General features: G+C 45.2%; 1 protein-coding gene across 1 annotated transcript; it reads right to left on the bottom strand.

The window, feature by feature from the left end:
- Nucleotides 1-10,301: 10,301 nt before the first annotated feature.
- Nucleotides 10,302-11,036, bottom strand: LOC130462431 (uncharacterized). Its single transcript, XM_056830628.1, has 3 exons — nucleotides 10,906-11,036; nucleotides 10,725-10,832; nucleotides 10,302-10,642 (listed from the first exon to the last, which is right to left on the bottom strand). Exons 2-3 carry the CDS (start codon nucleotides 10,806-10,808, stop codon nucleotides 10,337-10,339), a joined length of 390 nt encoding a protein of 129 aa, XP_056686606.1. The 5' UTR covers nucleotides 10,809-10,832; nucleotides 10,906-11,036; the 3' UTR covers nucleotides 10,302-10,336.
- Between the last annotated feature and the right edge of the window lie 13,144 nt (nucleotides 11,037-24,180).

Genomic DNA, 24,180 nt, shown 5'->3' with positions numbered 1-24,180 from the left:
CAGTTGTTGCTGTCTTTATTCCAAATGTGCCAATTCAAAGCAAAGCATGTTCAAGTGGAATTTAACACAATAACTCTTTATTTGGCTCTAAGGCCTTCAAAGCTAATTCAAATACAAAGTCAGGATCAAGTGAAGCAAAGTTCAAAGCCTTTTCACTTCCTAAACACATTTTCTAAACACATCTTCCAAACACATTCTAAACACAATTCCTTCCAATACAATTCAAACACATTTAGCCTACAAAGATCTAGCGTCGGGGGACTATGCTCTCTAGTCTTGGCACCTTGAGTACTATCCCCTGACTCCTCCCGCAATCAATCATCAATCTTCCCCTTGCCCAAGCGGCGGGAGAAGGAACTTGCTAGCCTTCCAAGACGGGAGGACGACGAACCTCCTTTGGACTCCGAACGGTCAAGCACCGGATGGGCCACGCTCCCGTCACCTTCCTCATAGTCAGTTGATGCAGGACGTCTAGCTCTAGAACCTCGGACTCTAGCTGGTCCGGAAAGAGAAATGTGCCTCTGGCTTAGGCCTCTCATCCATACAATGTACCCCGCAGGCAGAGTAACTGACTCAGGTGGGAACTGAATACTCAAGAATGGCTTGGCGACCCAATACCGCCTCCAAACTTCAAGTCGATTGACATTCAGCGCAACGGGTTTCGGGTTCTCTTCCGCACAGTCCGGGATCTCCTGTTTCAAGCCATACTGTCTCATCACTCGAGCAGGCGAGTAGTAGACCAGCATTGTGAGGCTTGGCACCCTCAAAGCAGTAGAATCAGGGGCATGTCTCATGGCAGCAATTCCCCTCCAAGGAACTACCCACATTATACAAGATTCAATTCCAGAGAGTGCGCATCGCCACTCGTCCAATGAAAGCCGGCCATATGTCATGGGCCGCACAGTGAACCCTTTTCTATTATAGCTCTCCATGTTCTCCGGTGGTGCCACCACCATGAGCCTCTCCATAAGCCAAACCTTGGGGAGTATACAAGAAATGCATTTCAAAATTCAACATTCAAAATTCAAAATTCAAATACAAGTACAAATTCAACATACAAGAAGACTCCATATCCTTACTTGGAGTAACACCGGAATTCCCGACGGCAAAGAAGAGGGGTCCGACTTCAGCAAGTTAAGGCCTAACAATGTTTTGCCAATTACAAGCGGCATTGGGTCCCGACCATTAGCAAACTGCTCTACAATTTCTATTAGGGAGGCATCACCATTGCCAAGCCCCTGCTTCGAAAAGAGGAAGCGAGCAAAGATACAAAAACTCAAGGCCCTCAAGCGGAAAACTTTGGGAACATCAAGCCCAGCAAAGTAGGTGACAAGGAGGGACAAATCCACCCCTCTGCCATATACAACAGCACTCAAAAGTGGGGGCTTTAAGCCCAAATATCTTTCAAAAACCAAGAAAAAGTGTTCTTCAACACTGGGCATGCATGGCTCCGGCATAATGGGCCACCCCAATACGGCGCTAAACTCTTCAGGGAGGGGACATACCTCATTATTCCCGAAGCGGAAGACATGATGATTCGAATCCCAAGCCTCCAAGGCAGCAAGAATGAAGTGTACATCCAGCTTTACAAATTGGAAGGAGGCGAGCACCCCAAGATGCATGCCATCAAGCTCCCTTTTCTCCAATTTTCCTAGCGAACCAACCCACGAGTTCAAGGCATTTTCAAAGGACATAGCCATTTTCTCTCTTCTTTCCGTGAGGAAAGAGTATACAAGGAATAGCAGGAAAGGATTGATGCAAGAAATGATCCGTAATACTCCCTATTTATACAAGAGTCGGCTTGCACGACAGCACACTGGCGCTAGGGGCCATGTCCTGCACTAGGCGCAGGGGCCTGCAGCGAAGGACGAGGCCACCATCCTCTTTTATGACTCCGAGTACACACTCTTTAGTGTTTCGGACCGCAAAGTACAAACCTCCATTATTCAAGATTCCAAAGCCTCAAGCCGCGCAAATTCAAGCAATCCGGATCAACGCTTCGGGGAGATTTCGGGTCAATTTGTTCAAAATTCAAGCATTCTAGTCCTAGATCGGCGTCCTAAATCGAGTCCGCACATGCATAAAAGTTGAATATACTTTGACTTGCGCTTTTCCTAACCAAAAAACCTCACTCAAAGTGGGGGCTTATAGTGGGTATATACACCCGAAAAAATGGGCAAATTTTTCAAATTTTTTGCAAAATTATCATGCATGCATATAGCTACAAATTTCAAGGCATACACAACGCATACAAGATCAAGCATTCAAACATACAAAAGCCAAAACTTCAAAAATTTCCAAACCAATTCAAGTTCAAAGCCATACAACCATACAAAATTCAAGTTCCAAACCGTACAAATCCATACAAATACAATCCAGCCTATACAAAATCAACCCAGGCAAGCTGGAACTCGCTACCATGCAGGGTCAGTCTGAGTCATCATCAGCGGTGACGTCAACCACAGGCGCCTTGTCCCTGTTTCGCCTCCTAAGGCGCTCCAGATCCTGATCCAGCTCCGTCCCAGGGGTACTAGGACCCTGCTCCGAGATACGAAGTGTGCCAGAAGAGGGATGAACTCCCTACTGAGGAGAGGCATACTGATAAGGCGGCGGCATCGCCATGTACTGGTACGGCGCAAACATCTGAGCCTGACGCATCCTCTCCATCTCCGCATAGTAAGCCCATGAATCTGCTGAAGGAAATAATGCCCTTGGTCCAAGTATCCATTTAATGTTAAGTCTAATAAATGCGGTTCAGTATTAATTAACAAGTTAATAATTCAGTGAGATCAAGTGAGCTGAATGCCTAGCTAGAGGCCGCTTCAGTTCAAGTGGAATTAATGATATTGTTGACACCTACTTTTGTCCCCATTCCCGAAAGGGAAAGGTTCGATGATGAGAGCATAAATCTCCACTTGACAACGCATCTCCTATAAAATAAACGAATCTCAATTCCCCTTTTCATTTCACCCGAAACCTGATATTTATAGAAAACTGCTATTTATGGAAACCTGCTAAAAATAGTAACTTCCGTAAAAGGTAGCTTCTAAAAGTGGCAAATCATAAAGGATAGAAACCTGTCAGAATTAGGTGTTGCATTCCAACAAAAATCCTAAATGAGATAGAAAACTGCGAGAATCCTATTCCTAATATGATTCGGAAATAAGAGTTACCTATTAATTAAAATCCTAACGAGCCTAGAGTTCGTAACGGGCCCAGACGCATTCCGTCATGAAATTGATACGCACTAAAAGACTCGATTAAATCTCAAACTCTACGGATTTCAGGAATCCGAATCTGACTAAGAAAACAGCCCAGACCCTATTTTCAACGCCTGGCTCTGGGCGCCGAAATCTTCGGCGCCCAGGCCTGGGCGCTGAAAATACCTGGGTACGTGTTTTTTCCTAATTCTTTGTGGATTAGAACTCTGCAATTCTATCTTTCCACGAACTCTTCCCTATAAATACAGCCCCAAATTCGACGTGAAAGGAACAGACACAACACACAATTATATTCTGAGTATTGACTCCAACCCTTAGCCTAAGCCTCACGCTGCGAAATTATTTCACGCGTTCTGTCGCAATCGATCCATAAATCGAACATAACGTATCCTGTCCCTTAATTGAGATTCGTTAAATAAAAGGAGAAATAGCAAAGTCAAAGTGGTTAGTTTTCTGAGAACCGTGACGTACCTCTCAAGGGTGCGTCGTAATGTGTCCCTTCTCGATGATTTAATTGCTTTCCTCGCCCTTTTTATGAACTGTTAAACTAACTAAATCTGATTGTTCTATCACGCCTAACAAATATAATATTTTCGGGAAATTGGATTATCATGCTAGGTCCCTTAATGCTATTTAAATCAGATAATCACGATCGATCTAGTATTATATGTTGCATATTGCTAAAATCAACTCAGATTAGTTTAATAGTTAACGCATGTCCCTTCAATTATTTATGCTGAGCTAGTAAGGATATCCTGCCTCTGGAGTTATCGACGAGCGAAGTACTCCTCTCGGTAGTTACAGTCCCCCGAATCCTCAATCTCTACCTTGCGGGTGTATGTTGAGAGATCCCCACACCAGGGATCACAAGGGAACCTACGGCCGTCGTGGTCAAACATAATTGCACTCCCTTTATGTCACGATAACCGGGTTTTGTCAGTTTTTCTCATTGTCGTTAAAAACTGAATGGCGACTCCTATATTACTAGTCAATTGGGTGTAAACTCACAGGAAATCCAATTACACTTGATTGAATAAAAAAGAATCGTCACACCCACGAGGGACGAGGTCACGCATTAGCCTCGTGCTTTTTCGACCCCCTCACAGTGGCGACTCCGCTGGGGATAGTGAAGGAAATACTCGTGCTTGTAGGTAATCAAAATAGCCGAAGGGTGAAACGATCCTACCCCGCGTTTATTTCCCCATCAAGTTGGGACGACCTGAAAATCAGCATATTAATGTGAACGGGAGAACCGCATAACGAATCTCGGCTCCCTCGGGAGTTGGGACTAAGGATACCTTTTTCCGCCAATAGGGGGGTGCATACGCCGCGCATGTTGCCCACTCGGTACTTGTGTTGGTAGTACACCTATCCCGAACCCAATCGCTCGCTCATTAGGTCCCTCTCGCCTGCATGCCCCCTTGGCTTGCACTTGCGGGTTGGCCTCTTGGGCGAAATTCGTCTGTTGAAGACACTACCTCGACCGGGGCATGTGTTGGATCTACGATAGAAGCGGTACCAAGCCAGGCGCAAATAAACTACCCATAGAAGCCTATCATAAACTACGTGACATATTTAATTTTCAAATCCATGTTTGTAATGTAGTTATGTGTAGCGAAATATGTGATTGTGTGTGACAAACTATCCTAGAAAACCAACGACCTTAAAAATTGCCCAAACATTCATAGATTAATTTGCCAAAGAGTTATACCAAAACACGTGTTCCGCAAACCCGAATGATCGCCACAAAAATAAGCGACGCTCGGGATGGCCTGTAACGAATCCCACAAACGCTGCTACGCGTAAAGGACGTTATTAGGCAAGCACGCAAATCGAAGTCGCATAAACAGAAGACAAAAAACGAGAACCAGCCAGGGGCGCATTTTCAACGCCCCTGGCTGGGCGCCAGAATTTCTCACGCCCCTCGTTGGGCGCCGAAGTTGCTGTTTGGCCTTCTGGTCAGGCGCAGGAGCCTCGGTGCCCGCGCTAAAGGAAAATACGTAGCGCAAAAAAAATGTTCATAAAAAGAATTGCTACGAGGGCGTAAGAAAAGCACTCGATTTCAAAAGTGACTCGTGAAAAAATTAATAACTCTTTGCGTCGTTGTTAGGCCTCCTACGATGGCAATGCTCGACACTAAAAGTCGACCATGCAAATAATTATGAATGTCACACGGGCAGAGATTTTCGAAAATATAAAGAGTTCAACGTGCACACATAGCAGTCCAAATATACTAGTCCGACTTAAGGGTAGCCATAGAATGTCTAAAAAATCGACTCACGAAACAAACTAATGTGTCTCCTACTCCACAACAATAATGCAGGGCCCCTGAGTACTTGCCCGTGATAGCCATCAAGGAACGCGATGGGAGAAGCATATCCCGAACATCTATACCTAGAGGTCGCACAAACCCAAGAGATGCATGCTCTGGGACACGACCCTTTACGTTCTCAAAGGCCACTCGCCCCAAAGAATCATGCTATGCCAAAAACGCTCCCCAACTCACATGCTTTCGGGCTATTGTTTGGGTTAGAAAAGAAAAGAGCGAAGAAAGAAACAGAAATTATGGCATTAGCTCTCCAAGATGAAGTGTTCGATCCTACTAAATTGATCGCTCCATCACCCTCAAAAGATGACCGAATCCAACGAGGGTGGCGCAAGACTTTCAAATGGACTAATGCTCGTGGGATGAAATTCAAGATATCTGCGGGAGAGGGTCCAATGTACGAAGAATTAGAGTCTGAATCCGAGTCTGACTCCGAGTCCGAACCTAGCAAAATTGTAACCCCTCCCAAAAATAGTTTAGACCCGGAAATCTCTACTCCGGGAGATCTTTTTGATGTAATGCTTCATGACTTTAATAAGATAAACAAAACTTTTGAGTATGTGCCGCTTAAAAATCCGATTAATAATGCAGAATGTCTCGCCACTAATCAACACGAAAAAGAGCCAGAAGAGGAATATACCGAATTAATAAAAGCTGTAAGTGAACAAGAACTCATAACTCCTTTAATTGAGGACACAGAATCGGTAAATATTGGAACAGAAGAAAATCCTAAAATTATTAAAATTGGCCTCACCTTAACTCCCACTGAAAAAGCCGATCTAATCTCCACTTTGCGGGAATTCGAGGGTGTCTTTGCTTGGTCCTACAAAGACATGCCAGGAATAGATCGAGAAATCGCTGAGCATAAAATTCCGCTAGATCCCAAAATGACGCCAGTAAAACAAAAGCTACGGCGGCTCAAACCAGAGATAGCCTTGAAAATAAAAGAAGAAGTCACTAAACAATTAGACGCCGGCTTTATAAAAGTCTCCAACTACCCAGAATGGGTGGCCAATATTGTCCCCGTAGCTAAAAAAGATGGACGAGTGCGAATGTGCGTAGACTTTCGAGACCTCAACAAAGCCAGTCCTAAAGATGACTTCCCTCTACCTCACATTGACATACTAGTAGACAACACCGCAGAGCACGCGCTCCTCTCCTTTATGGACGGGTACACCGGATATAACCAAATACTCATGGCAGAAGAAGACATGGAAAAAACAAATTTCATTACCCCTTGGGGTACATATTGTTACACTGTAATGTCGTTCGGTTTGAAAAACGCGGGGGCCACCTATCAAAGAACAGCCACCACGTTACTCCATGACATGATACACAAAGAAATCGAGGTCTATGTGGACGACATGATCGTCAAATATAAAGACCGGCACAATCACCTCCCGGCACTTAAAAAGTTCTTCACCCGAATCTTGAAATATAACATGAGACTAAATCCACAAAAATGTGTGTTCGGGGTAACCTCGGGAAAATTGCTAGGATATGTTGTTAGTACGCGAGGAATCGAGATTGACCCATCTAAGATCAAAGCCATTACCGAAATGCCCCCACCAAAAACTGAAAAACAGATAAGGGGCTTCCTAGGAAAGCTGCAATACATTAGTAGGTTCATTTCCAAGCTTACTATGACTTGTGAGCCAATATTCAAAAAATTAATAAAAGAAGAAAATGTCGAATGGGATGAACAATGCCAAACTGCCTTCGATAAAATCAAAGAATACCTAAGCAAACCACCCGTCCTCTCCCCGCCTTTGCCTGGAATCCCTTTACACCTATACCTAACCGTCACGGATACTGCAGCGGGAGCTATGCTCTCACAGTGTGTACATGGATCCGAGCGAGCCATTTACTACTTGAGCAAGAAGTTCATACAGTACGAGACGAGATACACAGAACTTGAGAAAACCTGCCTCGCCCTCGTCTGGGCATCCAAAAAACTCAGACATTACCTATTGGCCCACACTGTTCATATAGTATCACAACTAGACCCCTTAAAATACATGTTCGAAAAGCCCGCCCTAAATGGTCGCCTGTCCAGGTGGCTAGTCATGCTCTCAGAATTCGACCTAAAATTCATGCTAGAATAAACAATCAAAGGAAGAGCAGTAGCCGAATTTCTGGCCGAGCATGCCACGAATGAGGAAACCGCGGAAGCTTACCTCCTCCCCGACGAGGAACTTCTGATGATACGAGACGACTATTGAACACTATACTTCGATGGCGCGTCCAACCAGAAAGGATGCGGCGTCGGAGTTCTCCTAGTCAGTCCCGAAGGGGCCCATATACCAATTTCCGTCAAACTTGACTTCGAGGCCACAAACAACGCCGCCGAATACGAGGCCTGCATAGTTGGGCTAGAGGCCGCAGTTAGCCTCAGAGTCAAACATCTACAAGTCTTCGGGGATTCTTCCCTAATAATCAACCACATATCCAAAAGATGGAAGGTCCGAAGCACTAGTCTCTCAAAATATCAAGCTCACTTAGACCAAATAGTCGGGCAATTTGAAAAAATCGAGTATACGTACTTGCCAAGAGACGACAACCAATTCGCGGATGCACTAGCGAAGCTAGCTTCAATGCTCAACATCCCGAATGAATGGGACGGAATGACCCTTTGGGTCGAGCGAAAGAAAGAGCCGGCTTATTGCTGTGCCATAGAATCCGAACCTGAAAACACCGAAGAAGAACCATGGTACACAGACATCCTTCGTTACAAAACAAGTGGGGAATTCCCCCCAAACACCTCCCCGAGAGCACAAAAGGCCCTACTCCTCCTCGCTTCACAATATAGCATAATTCTGGGAGAACTGTACAAATACATGCCGAATAAAATCAAGTTACTTTGTGTCCACCAAAACCAAGCCCAAAGACTGATGGAAGAATACCATAACGGCGTGTGCGGACCCCATATGAACGGAAAAATGCTATCCCGAAAAATATCCCGCTTAGGGTACTATTGGACCACTATGGAAACTGATTGTCATCACTTTGTAAAAACTTGCCCAAAATGCCAAATCTTCAGTAACCTTAACCATTTGCCTCCCTCAGAACTATACACCTTCACTTCTACATGGCCCTTTTCCACCTGGGGTATAAATATAATCGGCAAGGTAACACCAACAGGCGTAGGGGGACACGAGTACGTTTTAGTCGCAATTGATTACTTCACTAAATGGGTAGAGGCAGTCTCCTATGTAAAATTAACAGCCAAACATGTCGCTCGATTCCTAGAAAAGAACATATTCTGTCGATACGGGGTTCCACATGAAATCATAAGTGACCAAGGTTCCCACTTCAGGGCCGAAGTCCAAGACCCGCTCAAAAAATATCATGTCAAACACCATAAATCCTCTCCCTACAGGCCGCAAATGAACGACGCGGTAGAGGCGGCCAACAAAAATATTAAAGTCATAATCGAAAAAATGGCCGAAAATTATAAGGATTGGCCCAATAAATTACACTTCGCATTATGGGACTATCGAACCTCAATCCGCACCTCCATTGGAGTAACACCCTACTCCTTGGTATACTGAATGGAAGCAGTCCAACCGGTCGAGTTGGAGATTCCCTCCCTCCGGATCGTCCTAGAAAGCAAGCTACCCGAAGCTGATTGGGTTCAAGCTAGGTACGACGAGCTCGTCCTTTTAGACGAACGGAGGTTGAGAGCTCTACATCACGTGCAAGTGTATCAAAAGCGCATCGCAAGGCAATTCAACAAAAGAGTCAAACCTCGAAACATCAAAGAAGGCGATTTTTTATTAAAAGAAGTCCGCGCACCTACTACGGACCCTCGAGGAAAATTCCGGCCTAACTGGACAGGACCGTATTTTGTAAAGACCATCCTACCTGGCGGAGCAGTCCAAATAGCTGACATAGATGGAGCGGAATTCGCTAACCTCACGAACTTAGACCAATTAAAAAAGTACCATATTTAAATTCAGTCCAGAGTTAAGGCATCTAATAAAACACATTAAAACTCATAAGCAAACATTCTGCGCATTACTCTAAGCAAACGGCATAAAACTCGATAAGGTAGAAAAAGCGAAGGACAAAACTTCATCGCCCAGGACTGGGCGCTGTTATTTTTCATGCCCAGGCCTGGGCGCCGATATTTCCTTCGCCCTTGATCGGGCGTCATTCTCTCTTGCCACCTACCCTCCCGCTTCTGCAAAGTGTTCGTACTCCTTTTTCTAACCCTCAAAAGAACCACGAACACTTGGGGGGGGAAGCAGACGTGTAATGAACACCCTTTCAAAAAGTTTTTTTCAAAAGCTAGAACTACGCGCGACCTGATTCTGACAAGATACGTAGGCAATCCTTATCAAGGATTCGGTCCAATAAAAATTTAAAAAAATAATAAAGTCATGCAACGCATCAAGAAGAAAAGACATTGCAAAGGGCACTATACCCTAACCCACGCACGGGCAAGACCAAATAGAATGAAAAACAAAGCCACAAGAATTTTCAGGAACAAGCCCAACAAAGGAGTACGGCACGAGTCGGCAAAAAAACAAAAAAATAGTGAACATGCATATGTAATACCCCAAGTAGTCGGTTAGTCTAAAAATATGTGTGCACTCTTGTACGAACTCATTATTTTACGAAATTCTTTCCCTTTTCAAAATTCGTCGTTGGTTTAGAAAGCTAATATTACTATAATATGTTAAAGCAATGCCCACGGAAGGCTCAAAACATTCTTGCACCAAAAATCGCAAAAAATATATATACATGCGGAATACAAGAATGAATATGTACAAAACAGGAGGTAAGCCTAAGACTCGTCATCGGCTCCATGTCTCCAAGCCTCGCCGGTCCATCCACTCCACTCCCCGTGGTATGAGGGCCCCCAGCCAGAATCACCCCAAAAATGAGGCTGTGACTGCAACTCGGGGCTAGGCTCTCGGGCCACCGATACGGAACGTCGCCTACGCTCCGGCTCGGACCTCTCCCCGGAAGAACTCACCCCCGCGTCGGAACGGCGATGCCGTAGGGGCGAGTGTCGTGCCCTCTCTCTCTCACGACCGTGTCCCCCGCCCGAGGGACCCGCGTCGTCGACCCCGGCTCGTCCAGCACCTGTCTACAAGAAAAGACAAAAAAAGAGTGAGTAACAGAAAGCCAAACAAAAGGTACAGATCAAAAGAAAAAAGAGGGCACATTACCCGAGTAGAGTGGGGGCTCCTGCAAGAAAGTGCAGATCGGGCTCGAACCAACGCGGACTTCAACCGGTTGATCACCCCCACCATCGCGTTGGCCGTATGGGCCGGAACCTGAAACAGGAATGTTAGTAACAAAAGAAAAAAAGAAAGATATAAGAAGAGTGCACAAATAAAAGATGCATACCGCCTGTACTCCCTCAGGGAGCGGAGCATGGAAAACCCGGTCTTCCGGGAAAGTCTCCACAATCTCGGATCCACTCTCTCCGGTATACGAGATCCGAGCATCGGGAAGCACCCATCCCCCCAACGAAGGGTCAGGACACTCCTGCACAAAACACAGTAGACATAAACACATGGGCACGAGCATGAAAACACTAAAATCAATACGAAAAGAGAGGGAAACTTAGAGCGCCAGGCTCCGGGAGACGAAGAGAATCCTGGATAAACTGATGATAGCTAGCTCCCTCTATCACCAACTCCGTCGCCGGCACGCCAGTCCTCGAGTGGACCCTCCACGACTCGCCTATCGAGCGAGTAGACAGCATGGTCGCAGGCGGATGCCTAGGCACCGAAAAAGCCCCGACCGTGTGCATACGTACCCGCTCTCCCAGGTACCAGACAGGATCCCGGCAGCCAACGAACAAGACCCGCATCTGGCTCAGGGCATAACTATCCCTGACCGAAGCATGAGTACCCCTAAAAGAGAGCCATGGGGTCCAAACCACCTGTTTTTGTACAAACACGGTCGGATCTCGCACATAGAAAATAAAAAGAATGACGAAATACGAGATAGAGGATAAGATTCTGTACATGCTCAGGGTTCCCATCCCGAATAAGATCCCACACGGTATCGGGCGGTGGACGCACTGTTAGCTTCTTCTTCCAACCCCAACGGCGACCGGCAGGGAACTCCAAAGGCCTCTGCCCCTTTCGGGGAGCCAGCCAAGGTAAGTGCTCAAAGGCCCACAGCTGCAAAAAGAAAAGACAATAAAACATCAAAAAAAAGGAGGTCCGGTAAAAGCAAGAAAACAAAAGAAAGTCTAGGCACATACCTCGATCAAACGCGGCACTCCCGCTAATGTAATCACAAAGTGACGTCTACTCGGGTTCGAGTCGCGCACCGCCAAACTCATCTGGCCGACGAGCGTCGCATAGCCCAAATCGCCCCAGCGATAGTCACCCAGTAAGACACGTCCTCCACCAAGCCTATCCACCTCGGGTCAAAGGTGTCATTCGGACCCGATAGAAAAGTGGAAGTAATAAAATGGAGGTAGAATAGCCGAGCCTGTCTCGAAGGTGACTCCTCAACCCCATGCTCTAAGGCCCACATCAGGCCAGCGAAAGGTATCCCACGGGGCTGGTACGAAGGCAATCTCCTACCCATCCACGAGCACAGGAGCCTAGTACCCTCAGCAACAGTTGGCGATGGGCCATCCGACCTCAGACGAACGGGGTTCCCTGTAAAGGTCAAGCCCGTCAAAGCCGTGTAATCCTCGGGAGTGATCGTCATCTCGCCCCAAGGAAAATGGAAGGTGTTGGTGGTATCCCACCACCACCTCATGAACGACCGCAGAAAGGACAGGGAGATGTTAAGCCGCAGTATCTCCCAGAAGGTCTCGACCACCGGAAACAGTGAGCTCGCCCTCACCAAAGCCTGGGCGTCCGAGCTCAGGAAGCTAAAAACGGTCTCACTCGTCGCTGCGCCATAGCCGCGAACCGTAGTCTCTCTCCTCGCGTGAAGGCAGGAAGTCACGTGGTGCTCTAGGTCGTAGTGCAGATCACGACCGTCGTAGAGCTCAGGGCCCACCCATAGGGGACCCGCGCCAGTAGACTGACGCGTCATGCCACGCTCCTCGTGGCCACCAGGAGGAGGTGACGACTCGTCAGGCATGCTGATCAATAATACAATAAGGCATTATACCTTTAACAAAACTGGCACTCACACCAATCACTAAGGGAGTGCATTCCGCTCATAAAATGGAGTCATACAATTTTTGTTCCCTAAGACATGATACTAAGTTCATATCGAGCAAAAAATTTCTTAAGTGAAAAAGTTTTAATTAACTCCAACAAAATAAAAATTCTTCCATAATTTGTCTTTCATGAATTATAAGGAACGCAAGCAATATACCAAGAACACCTACATTGTAAGAAAACACTAGAGTCGTAGGTATACTTGGGGGCTAGCATGAAAATGCCCAAATTCAACAAGAATCAACATACTTGCGAAAATTAACATGCACAAACTAATTAACATGTTATGTGGAACATTTCCAACTATCTAATTGAATGAAAGGGGCACAAAATCAAAAACCCCCAAATCAATTTCATGCATAAAAATACTTGACAAAAATATTGAAATTGACAAAAAAGCTCAAAATTACTGAAGATTACTTACATTGGGAAGATTAGGAAGTGATTTGGAGTAGAATTCGTAAAGAAAAGTGAAGAAACGAGCAAGAAATCAGTTGAAAGAGATGAGGAGCTTGAGCGAAGATGGTGGAAATGGGAAAGGAAGGAGACGGTCCGCGAATTTAAAGACCCATCTCCCCTTCGCATTTTCAACGCCCAGCTCTGGGCGTTAGAAATTCTCGCGCCCAGAGCTGGGCGCTGAAAATGCTTCCCAGACAGCGAATATTCGCTGTCGGGCACGCGTACTCCCCTATTTTGTGTAAATTATCTGTTATCTTGATATACACAAGAATGGTATTTTGCGATATCGTTAAAAATATACACAGTGTGGACCCACTCATAGAACACACCTGATCAGGAAATATTACGACCCACCAACAGGTTGTAATCACAAAAGCCCTTCTACATAGGCCAAATAAGAAATTCAAAATGGGCTCGCCCACCCTCAGCGGGCGAGGTCTGCATCACTAGCCGCGCATGTCCTCAGTTTTCGAAAAAATAAAGTCTTCAAATTTAAAATAGGCTCGCCATCTTCAGCCGGCGGGGTCTACGTCGCAAACCACGTAGGTCCTTAATTTCAAAAAACACAAAACAAATTTCAAAATAGATTCGTCCACTTCTATCGGACGGGGTGTCCACCCTTAGCGGACAGATTCGCCATCCTTAGCCGGCGGGGTCTACGTCACAAACCGCGTAGGTCCTTATTTTCAAAATTCAAAAACAGATTCGTCCACTTCTATCGGACGGGGTGTCCACCCTTAGCGGACAGGCTCGCCATCTTTAGCCAGCGGGGTCTGCATCACTAACCGTGCAGGTCCTTAGTCGCTGCAGCGATAACTTTTTCTGGTTTTCCCTTTTCCAAAAATTAAAAGGATTGGTTTTCCGTTTTTTCCAAAAAAGAGTGATGTGCTTGATTTTCCTTCGTTTTACGTCCCATAAAAACAAGGGGGTTTTCTCGTTTAGCTAGCCCTGAAAATGAGAATCTTTAAAAAACATTTTTACCTCGTGGTTGGGCTTGGCCAGGCCCAATTACACTTTATAGCTTTGATTTCGAAAACATCTGTAGCTACTCCCAATGAAAAAGTGAGGGAGTTTCTACGCACCTTTAGATCCTTCCAATGACAAAGTGAGAAAGTTTCTATACTATCAGTTGACAAATCCCAATGACACGTGAGGGATATGTCGACATTTCAAGTGATAACCCTTAAGTCAAATGTTATCACTCGGGGGCTCGTGAGACCCTCGCAAAACAGGTCACATACACCATGGCTTGTGTGACGCACTCCGTCTAATACTTTGACCATCGTCTTACTCCAAGACTCAATCAAAGTGGGGGCTAACTGTAGACACCTACTTTTGTCCCCATTCCCGAAAGGGAAAGGTTCGATGATGAAAGCATAAATCTCCACTTGACAACGCATCTCCTATAAAATAAACGAATCTCAATTCCCCTTTTCATTTCACCCGAAACCTGATATTTATAGAAAACTACTATTTATGGAAACCTGCTAAAAATAGTAACTTCCGTAAAAGGTAGCTTCTAAAAGTGGCAAATCATAAAGGATAGAAACCTGTCAGAATTAGGTGTTGCATTCCAACAAAAATCCTAAATGAGATAGAAAACTGCGAGAATCCTATTCCTAATATGATTCGGAAATAAGAGTTACGTATTAATTAAAATCCTAACGAGCCTAGAGTTCGTAACGGGCCCAGACGCATTCCGTCATGAAATTGATACGCACTAAAAGACTCGATTAAATCTCAAACTCTACGGATTTCAGGAATCCGAATCTGACTAAGAAAACAGCCCAGACCCTATTTTCAACGCCTGGCTCTGGGCGCCGAAATCTTCGGCGCCCAGGCCTAGGCGCTGAAAATACCTGGGTACGTGTTTTTTCCTAATTCTTTGTGGATTAGAACTCTGCAATTCTATCTTTCCACGAACTCTTCCCTATAAATACAGCCCCAAATTCGACGTGAAAGGAACAGACACAACACACAATTATATTCTGAGTATTGACTCCAACCCTTAGCCTAAGCCTCACGCTGCGAAATTATTTCACGCGTTCTGTCGCAATCGATCCATAAATCGAACATAACGTATCCTGTCCCTTAATTGAGATTCGTTAAATAAAAGGAGAAATAGCAAAGTCAAAGTGGTTAGTTTTCTGAGAACCGTGACGCACCTCTCAAGGGTGCGTCGTAATGTGTCCCTTCTCGATGATTTAATTGCTTTCCTCGCCCTTTTTATGAACTGTTAAACTAACTAAATCTGATTGTTCTATCACGCCTAACAAATATAATATTTTCGGGAAATTGGATTATCATGCTAGGTCCCTTAATGCTATTTAAATCAGATAATCGCGATCGATCTAGTATTATATGTTGCATATTGCTAAAATCAACTCAGATTAGTTTAATAGTTAACGCATGTCCCTTTAATTATTTATGCTGAGCTAGTAAGGATATCCTGCCTCTGGAGTTATCGACGAGCGAAGTACTCCTCTCGGTAGTTACAGTCCCCCGAATCCTCAATCTCTACCTTGCGGGTGTATATTGAGAGATCCCCACACCAGGGATCACAAGGGAACCTACGGCCGTCGTGGTCAAACATAATTGCACTCCCTTTATGTCACGATAACCGGGTTTTGTCAGTTTTTCTCATTGTCGTTAAAAACTGAATGGCGACTCCTATATTACTAGTCAATTGGGTGTAAACTCACAGGAAATCCAATTACACTTGATTGAATAAAAAAGAATCGTCACACCCACGAGGGACGAGGTCACGCATTAGCCTCGTGCTTTTTCGACCCCCTCACAGATATTAATCCACAGCTTACTCTTGACTGAACCCGTAGGGTCACACAAATAGTACGTAAACGGATCAAGTATTTAATGGCATTAAATACTCCATCTATGGATATTCGGAATCGACGAATCTTGGTTTCAGTGGGAGCTGAGATCATCAAAGGCAAGTAAATGAATACTCCGGAAACAATGATTTTGCCGGAAACGGAAATATGGATCGTATCGGAAATATAAATATTATCCAAGTCGTAGATGTTGCCGGAAACGGAAACATGGTACGTATCGGAAAATATTATCGGAAATGGAAATATTGCCTGAATCGGAAATATTGCCGGAAACGAAAATATTGTCAGAAATCGGAAATATTATCGGAATCGAAAAATAATTCCGGAAACGAAAATATTAAATATTTGTTCGAAACGGAAATTAATTCCGGAATCGGAAATGTTAAAAATTGTTCGTATCGGAAATGAATTCCGGAATCTGGAATTTAATCGGAAGCGTATCGTACGAATTAGCATCGGAAGAGACTTGCTAGACGAAGGCCCAGCACGAAGCCAGGCCCTTGCCCAGCAAGCCATACGCATCAACACACACGCCAAAGCCTCGCTAGGCCCAGCGCAAGGCCAGGCCCAGCAAGGCATGGCGCGCGCGCGGAACAAAGTGGGTTGCGAGTAATGGGCTGCGAGCCGTGCAGCTCGCGTGGGCCGCGAGGCATGCGCGCGGGCTGTGCGGTGCTCGTACTCGTGTGCGGCCGTGTGCTATACGAATCCTAAAGCTATCGGAATTCGTGCTACGATTAAATCCTAATCCTAGAAGATAGAAATTAATTAAATAGAGTTCTAAAGGGATTCTAATTAAATAATTTAGTATTCTAATAGGATTCTAAATCCTTTTCCATAATTCTATAAATACGTGCCTAGGGTCACAAATTTAAGGACGAGTTTAATAAGTATTCAAACAATAAAAGCTAGGATTTTTAAGCAAAACAAAATCAGCCATAAACCTTACCTATCTAGCCGAAAATAATAGTACCTTAAGGGCGATTCTAGTTGGTCAATCTTAAGGCGGATCCGAACGTGCTGTGGACTATCTACGGAGGGACGACACTTGGAGTCCTAAAGACTTGTTCTTGTTCGGTTCGGGCGCAGCTAGGGAGGGCACGCTACAAAGTGTATGCATCGTAGACTAATTATATGATTATGTGCAATTAATATGATTCCTGGCATTAAGGTTTTTCCGCATGATTTATGTTGTTCATATGTATCATAACCTAACATCTGCACCCCAAGGCTGAGGACCACTCCCTCCGAAGTAGTAACCGGGAGGAGAAACAAAGGGCCTTGAACTGCTTGCACCTCCAAACGAATGCCTGGTAGGATCAACATGTACAAAAGAGGCAGCTCTCTGATCAGCATCCGAATGCCTCCGATGAACTACAGCACCGGACCCCTGTCCTAGGTCCAAGCTCGGCCCCTCCTGCCTCAAGGACGTCTCCGCCTGGGGCTCCCAGTCAACGGATCCTCTACGATCTCGACGGCGCTCCTATACAAAATACAAAATTCAAAAATCAACATCCAAGTTTAAGTTTCCGGAATACAAATTTTAAGATCAAGTAAAGCACCTCTATGTCCCGGCCAGAAAGCTTCCGGGTCAGCTTGGCACAATGCCTCTTCCAGGAATCAATCAAGAGAATCCAGCGACGCACTCTCGCCCGAGGCGCGTACATACAAAATTCAAGATCAATTCCCAAACACAAGGTTACAATCAGTTTCAAGAAAATGCAACAGTACTTACAGCGACATAATGCTCAGGTACAGCATCATACGATCTCCGGTGCGGAGGAGAAGCTACAGGAATGGTCACCTCCACCTGTTCCCCGTCCGAGTTCTCATAGCGGAGGATCCTATCAGCATGAGGAATGTCCTCAGGATCAACCTCCTCCTCCTACATACAATCATCCAATCATACAAGAATACAATCATACAAGAATACAAGAATACAAGAATACAAGATACAAAGTTCAAAAGCTCACCGGCAGTACGAAGCGTACTGGTGGAGCCAGCCTCCTCAGGAAGTCGTCATAGCTACCCTTCCTCTATACAAAGTCCCTCCAAGAACGACAAACAGCATCGCCCCTAGCGTTCACATAGAGCCGGGCAAGATCTTCATCCGACACCAGCATGGACTCCGGTGGGTCCTTGGGGACAAGCGTATCCCCCGAATGGTGCTGAAGGGACACTCGCTCCCCCAAATACCACAGGTGGCGGTACACCCCTGGGAGCAAAACCCGCCGTCCAGACAAGAAATGGGCGCGAGCAGCCAAGGCAGGTACAGGCGCGTTGGCAAAAGGACGTCACACCACCTGCAAAGCAGACAACTCAGGCAACTACACAAATACAAATACAAGAGAGAAAACAGTACAAAAAGATTACCTCATCAACAGGTAGAACTCTCCAAGCTCTGCGGGAGGCCGCCAGAGGCACCCTCCTGCGGACCGCTCCTATCCAAGAGGCAGCATACGGGTAAGCCGCATCTCCAGTACGATACGACGCCAAAGTCGGAAAGTGCTCATATATCCAAATATTTTAAAAAGCAAGAAAAACATCAGTCAAGTTCAAATACAAATATACAAGTACAAGGCACAAAGTACAAGGAGTCTTCAATACCTCCAACACACTCCACAGGGAAGCCATGCTCGGCTCACTCTCCGGCGCAGTCCGGGAAGCCCACTTGTAGCTCGAAACAACCCTCAAGTCCTACAGAACTGACAGGAATCTAATGTGCACCCGACTCTTACTGCTCGGGGCCACAACTCTGCTCACCAAAGCTAGAAGGAAGAGCCTAACCCTCTGCTCTGCGGACACACCCACACCAGAGATAGCATCCACAATCACCGTCACGGAAGCATGGGTGTCGGCTCTGACAAGTCAACGACAGGGCCGAGCAAGGCCCTGGCAGCGGCCGAGCGCCACGTCAGCTCCAAAGCAATGGTCACATTCCTCTCAGAAAAAGGAAGACCCGTAATCATAGCAAACTCAAAGGGGGTAATGGTGATCTCCCCCCAGGTCATGTGGAAGGTGTTGGTGGTATCCCACCACCGCTCCAACAAAGCCCATAGCCGGGGTTTGATCCCCATTCTCCTCGGAGTGCTTCCCATGGCACGCCAAAAATCAGTCAGGCCCGTCTGTGACCAGATCTCCATGGCTTCCTCATCAGCACGAAGGGCTTTAAAGGCCTTCTGAACCTCCGCCAAGGACCAGAAAGTGCGAAACGGCTTTCCATCGGCTTACAGGTGAACGAGTCAGCTCAAAATCTATACAAGTACAAAATACAAATTTAAAACATAAGTACAAGACTCACCAAGCCAGCGCGAGGCCGCTGAGACAAGTGAAACTCCGGTCGAAACACTAGGTCGGAAGGACTCCACCCAGTACCAACAAAAATAGGTGCTCCCCGGGGAATCATACCCCCATCCGGCGCATTTATCGCAGCCGCTCCATCATCCGAAACATCCTCCTGAGCAGCTCGAACCACCTAACATTCGGCGAGCTTCCTCCGAGTGTGACGAGGCATACTAAATCAAGTGGAGTACAAAGTGTCAAAATTATAAACTGAGGGCTATCCTATACTACCCTATACAAAGTCAAAAATTCAAAAATCCCCAATGCTAATTCAGCCAGGGACCTCTAGTTCAAAATTCAAGTTCTACACCAACGCCTAGGCTATCCTCGCCGAAGCAGGTATACAAGTTCTACACCAACGCCTAGGCTATTCACGCCGAAGCAGGTATACAAGTTCTACACCAACGCCTAGGCTATTCACACCGAAGCAAATACACAAGTTCAACACCAACGCCTAGGCTACCCATGCCGAAGCCAACATTCCAAAACTCTACAAACAACATCTAGGCAGCCTAGCCTATGCACTCTTGAGACCCCGCAAGGTCACCAGTGAGACTACTATCTACAAACACCAGGTACAACATTCAATAAATTTTTCAAAACAATTCAAGTCTACAAGTTCCAACAGTTCAAGTTCGAGTGCCTATCAAACAATTTCCTACAAGATTCAAGAAGCCTACTATCATGCAAACATCATTTCAAAGTGCAAGAAAATCAAAACTACATGCAATCCTAGAGTTATTTCATAAGCAAAAACATGAAATACTTACATTGACAAGGCAAGAACAAGACCAAGGGAAGAGCTTAATCGACCTTTGAGAGAAAGAGAAAGAAATTTCAAGAGAATGTGCCTAAAAAATGGCACGGCAAGGGGTGCTTTTATGGCAAAGCCCCGCGCCAGACGCCGAGGCCCGCGCTGGGCGCAGCCTGCTGCATGCGCAGAATCTGCCGGGCGCGGTCTCCCGTGCTGATTTCACGTCCTTTACTGCTACGGTCTTCCGCACCAAGCATCAAACGTCGCATCAGGCCATCCATCGAAAATGCGGGTATACCCCCGTATCTCCAAGTACAAACAGATGAATATTTCGAGAATACAAAGTCCAAAAAATACAATGACTCAGGCGTTCGACTCCCAACGGACCCAATCTCCAGGAAAGTCAGCCGAAATTTCAAAATCTTAAGGGCTAGTAAAAAGCCCTTATCCCCAGCAAAGCACATCCCCAACGGATCAACTCCGGGTATTCAAAATTCAAAGTTCAAGATTAAAAATTTTCGATGCCAAGCTCCGTCCGAACCGATGGCGGAAGAACAGTACAAGTACAAGCTGGAGTCGTCATAGCCGAACAGAGGTAAACTCTATCCTTTTTTTTCTAACGCCTGTTTTGTGCAGGTACCGGCGTACAAAGAATGGTCTTGATTGCAGAACATCTTGATCATTCTCCGTCCCTTTCGAAATACTTTGACTTGCGCTTTCCTAACCGAACGCTCAGTCAAAGTGGGGGCTTCTGTAGACACCTAATTTGTGTCTCCCCTCTAGGATGATGACGATACTATTATCCTTACTAGGAGGTTGGAGCAACTCCGTGCGGAAATCCCAATTGCTAAGAACATCTCCAAAGTACAAAATCCAAAATCCAATCCCCGAGGTCGTTCCCCTCCAGGAACTCGGTACAAAATACAATTTTCAAAACCCAATTTCAAAATCCAAGTACAATCTCATCTAGTATACCATTCCATTGGTTTTACTAAGCCCTTTCCACTCAAAATCATATAACTCAAGTCGAATTCGGGCGCCGACCCACAAAACCGAGCAAGTCGGGCCCCGTACAGTACAACTGGAATTCAAAACCCGAAACGGCTTGTTTTTTTACGCAAAATCAAGTCTTATACCTCCAAGAAAACACTACGTGCCAAGCATCGTACTATTCGTACGAAGGTACATCAATACAAGACAAATCAAGGATGGAGCCCGCGTCCTTGATTTTGGCAGCACGCATGCCACGTCACCAGCGCCCAGCGCTGGTTTGGCGTGCTGCGCTGGCACTGGCTGGCGGTTTCCAGCCATTTTTCCTATAAATACCCCCTAATTTTCATCATTTAGGGAGGCAACTTCAATATACAACGTCGTAAAACAAAAATTACGCCTCAAATTCAAGTCCAAAAATCCTTCAAAAACACATACAAAACTTCAAGTTCTAAGCAATTGGGAGCTCTAAAAGGAATTCTTGCCTAAACCTAAATAGGTAATTCCGAATCCCACAATATTCAATCATGTTTCTTTGATTTTCCTATTTCAAAAATGATTAGCAAGTTCGCATTTTTACTACTAAAAATGTCACTTGCAACAATCATACATCTTTTCAAAATCCAAACTTTTCAAAATACAAAAATGCAAACTTTCAAGATTCAAGGATGTTCAAAGTTGTTTGCAATCACTTCTTTGAACTAGAATCACTTTCAAGTATGGAGTAATCAAAGATGGCACCTTTTTAGCTTCTAAAGGTTTAATCTTTTGACATTCAAGACTCCATTTTTCAATATACAAGTTCAAGTTTTCAAATTTCAAGATCCCACAATGTTTAGGGTTGCTCATGACTACTTCCCTAAACTAGGATCCTTTCGAAGTAAGAGCACATCAAAGATCTAACCTTTTCAACATTAAGAGGCCCGATCTTTGAGATTCAAGTCTCTTAAGTTTCAATATTTCAAGTACAAGTTCAATATTTCAAGTTCAAGTTCAATTATTTCAAGTTCAATATTTCAAGATTCAAACTTTCAAGTTCAAGTTCCATATGCAAAATCTAGGATACTTTGGGATGAGCAACTTCTCCCAAGTTGAGATTTTTGGCTTTGAATTCGTGTCGGGCGCACTTATTTTTAAGAAGCCGCTTGGCGTTTGAATCTCATGTGCCCAAGTACAAATTTCAATATCGCAATTTCAATTATGCACCTTTCAATATTGTAATTTTAATTATGCACCTTTCAATACCGCAATTTCAATTATGCACCTTTCAATACCGCAATTTCAATATCGCACTTTCAATTCCGCAATTTTAATATCCCACTTTCAATTTCGCATTTCAATTCCGCATCTTTACTTGCCTAGTCCTTCTAGGCAATGTGGACCTACTCCCTAGTCCGTTTCTAGGGGGTCTTGTATTTACTAATTCCGCACTCATTTACAATTGTGATGTTGCTTTATTTGCTTTTATTGCTTTCATCACCATACATGCTAAATACAACAAAATGCAAGGTTACATCACGCTTAACAAAGATAAGTTCTTGGACAAACCGATCTTAGGTTCCCTTAAATTGCCTTTAAAGCAAAGTGACCACCATACAATTAGAGATTCTATTTGCTCTAAATTTCAAACCCACATAGTCTAATATAGGGTATATTTTCTAAAATGCTATGTCACGTACTCGAATAATTTCTAAAGCTCGCGGAATAAGCATCTCGTTCCCGTGCCCGGATCTCACCCATCCGTTTCGAGGATTCAAAGCCTTATCTAAAATAGGGTCACTTGCCGTCTTTCCAAATGAGACTTTATATAACGTTTGGTGGCGACTCCTTCGAGGTACAAAAATACTATGGTTTTCTAAAAAACTGCCCCCTTGTAGGGAAAGACCATACTTGCGATGCGACCCAAAAACACCCCCTACAAGGAGCTGCCCCTTTTGTATATGATGATCCCACCAGGAATTCTTTGGGGGTGCGAGCGGTTCGAGGCCTTTTGTTCCTCCTCCTCGTTACCACTTCGGAGGGAGCAGTCCTCAACCTTGGGATGCGGATGCTTGGGCTTATTGGTCGGAGATGGAGAGGATGCGTCAGGCTCAGATGTTTGGGGCACCGCACCAGTTCATGGGGATGCCGCCGCCTTATCAGTACCCTTCCCCTCAGCAGGGAGTTTATCCTTTTCCTGGCACTCTTCGTATCTCGGAGCAGGAGCCTGGTACCCCCGGGACAGAGCCGGATCGGGATCTGGAGCGTTACCGGAGCCGCAACAAGGGTAAAGAGCATGTGGTTGATATTACGGCTGACGATGACTCCGACTGACCCTGTATGGTAGCGAGTTCCAGCTTGCCTTGGTCTGATGTTTTTGTATGGATGGTATTTGTATGGATTTGTACGGTTTGGAACTTGAATTTTGTATGGTTGTATGGTTTTAACCTTGAATTGGTTTGGAATGTTAAAGATTGGTTTTTTGTAGGTTTGAAATTTTGAACTTGTATGCGTTGTGTGTGCCTTTGAAATTTATAGCTATATGCATGCATGAGGAATTCGCAAGAAAAAATTGAAAAAAAATTTGCCCATATATACCCACTATAAGCCCCCACTTTGACTGAAGTATTTTGGTTAGGAAAAGCGCAAGTCAAAGTATATTCAACTTTTTCTATGCATATGCAGACTCGACTTAGGACGCCGATCTAGGACTAGAATGCTTGACTTTTGAATAAATTGACCCGAAATCTGCCCGAAGCGTTGACTCGGACTGCTTGAAATTGCGCGGCTTGCGGCTTTGGAACCTTGAATAATGGAGGTTGTACTCTGCTGTCCGAAGCACTAAAGGGTGTGTACTCGGAGTCATAAAAGTGGTCGGTGGCCTCGTCCTTCGTTGCAGGCCCCTGCGTTTGGCGCAGGGCTCGGCGCCTGGCGTCTGCGTGCTGACATGCAAGCCAACTCTTGTATAAATAGGGGGCTCGTCGGATCATTCCTTTGCAACAATCCTTACCTGCTTTCCTTTGCATACTTCTTCCTCACGAAAAAGAAGAGAGAATATGGCTATGCCTTTTGAAAATGCCTTGAACTCATGGCTCGGTTTGCTAGGCAAATT

Source organism: Spinacia oleracea, chromosome 6, assembly GCF_020520425.1.
Source record: "Spinacia oleracea cultivar Varoflay chromosome 6, BTI_SOV_V1, whole genome shotgun sequence".
In the NCBI taxonomy this organism is placed as follows: Eukaryota; Viridiplantae; Streptophyta; class Magnoliopsida; order Caryophyllales; family Amaranthaceae; genus Spinacia; species Spinacia oleracea.
This window is presented reverse-complemented; position numbering and strand designations above follow the sequence as displayed.

What these genes read in the sequence shown, in the direction of transcription:
- LOC130462431 (XM_056830628.1), bottom strand. Translation starts at nt 10,808, where the DNA reads ATGGTGGGGGTGATCAACCGGTTGAAGTCCGCGTTGGTTCGAGCCCGA. An exon ending in GGAGCCCCCACTCTACTCGG is followed by an intron (nt 10,643 to 10,724) that starts GTAATGTGCCCT and finishes CTTTTCTTGTAG; the next exon opens with ACAGGTGCTGGACGAGCCGG.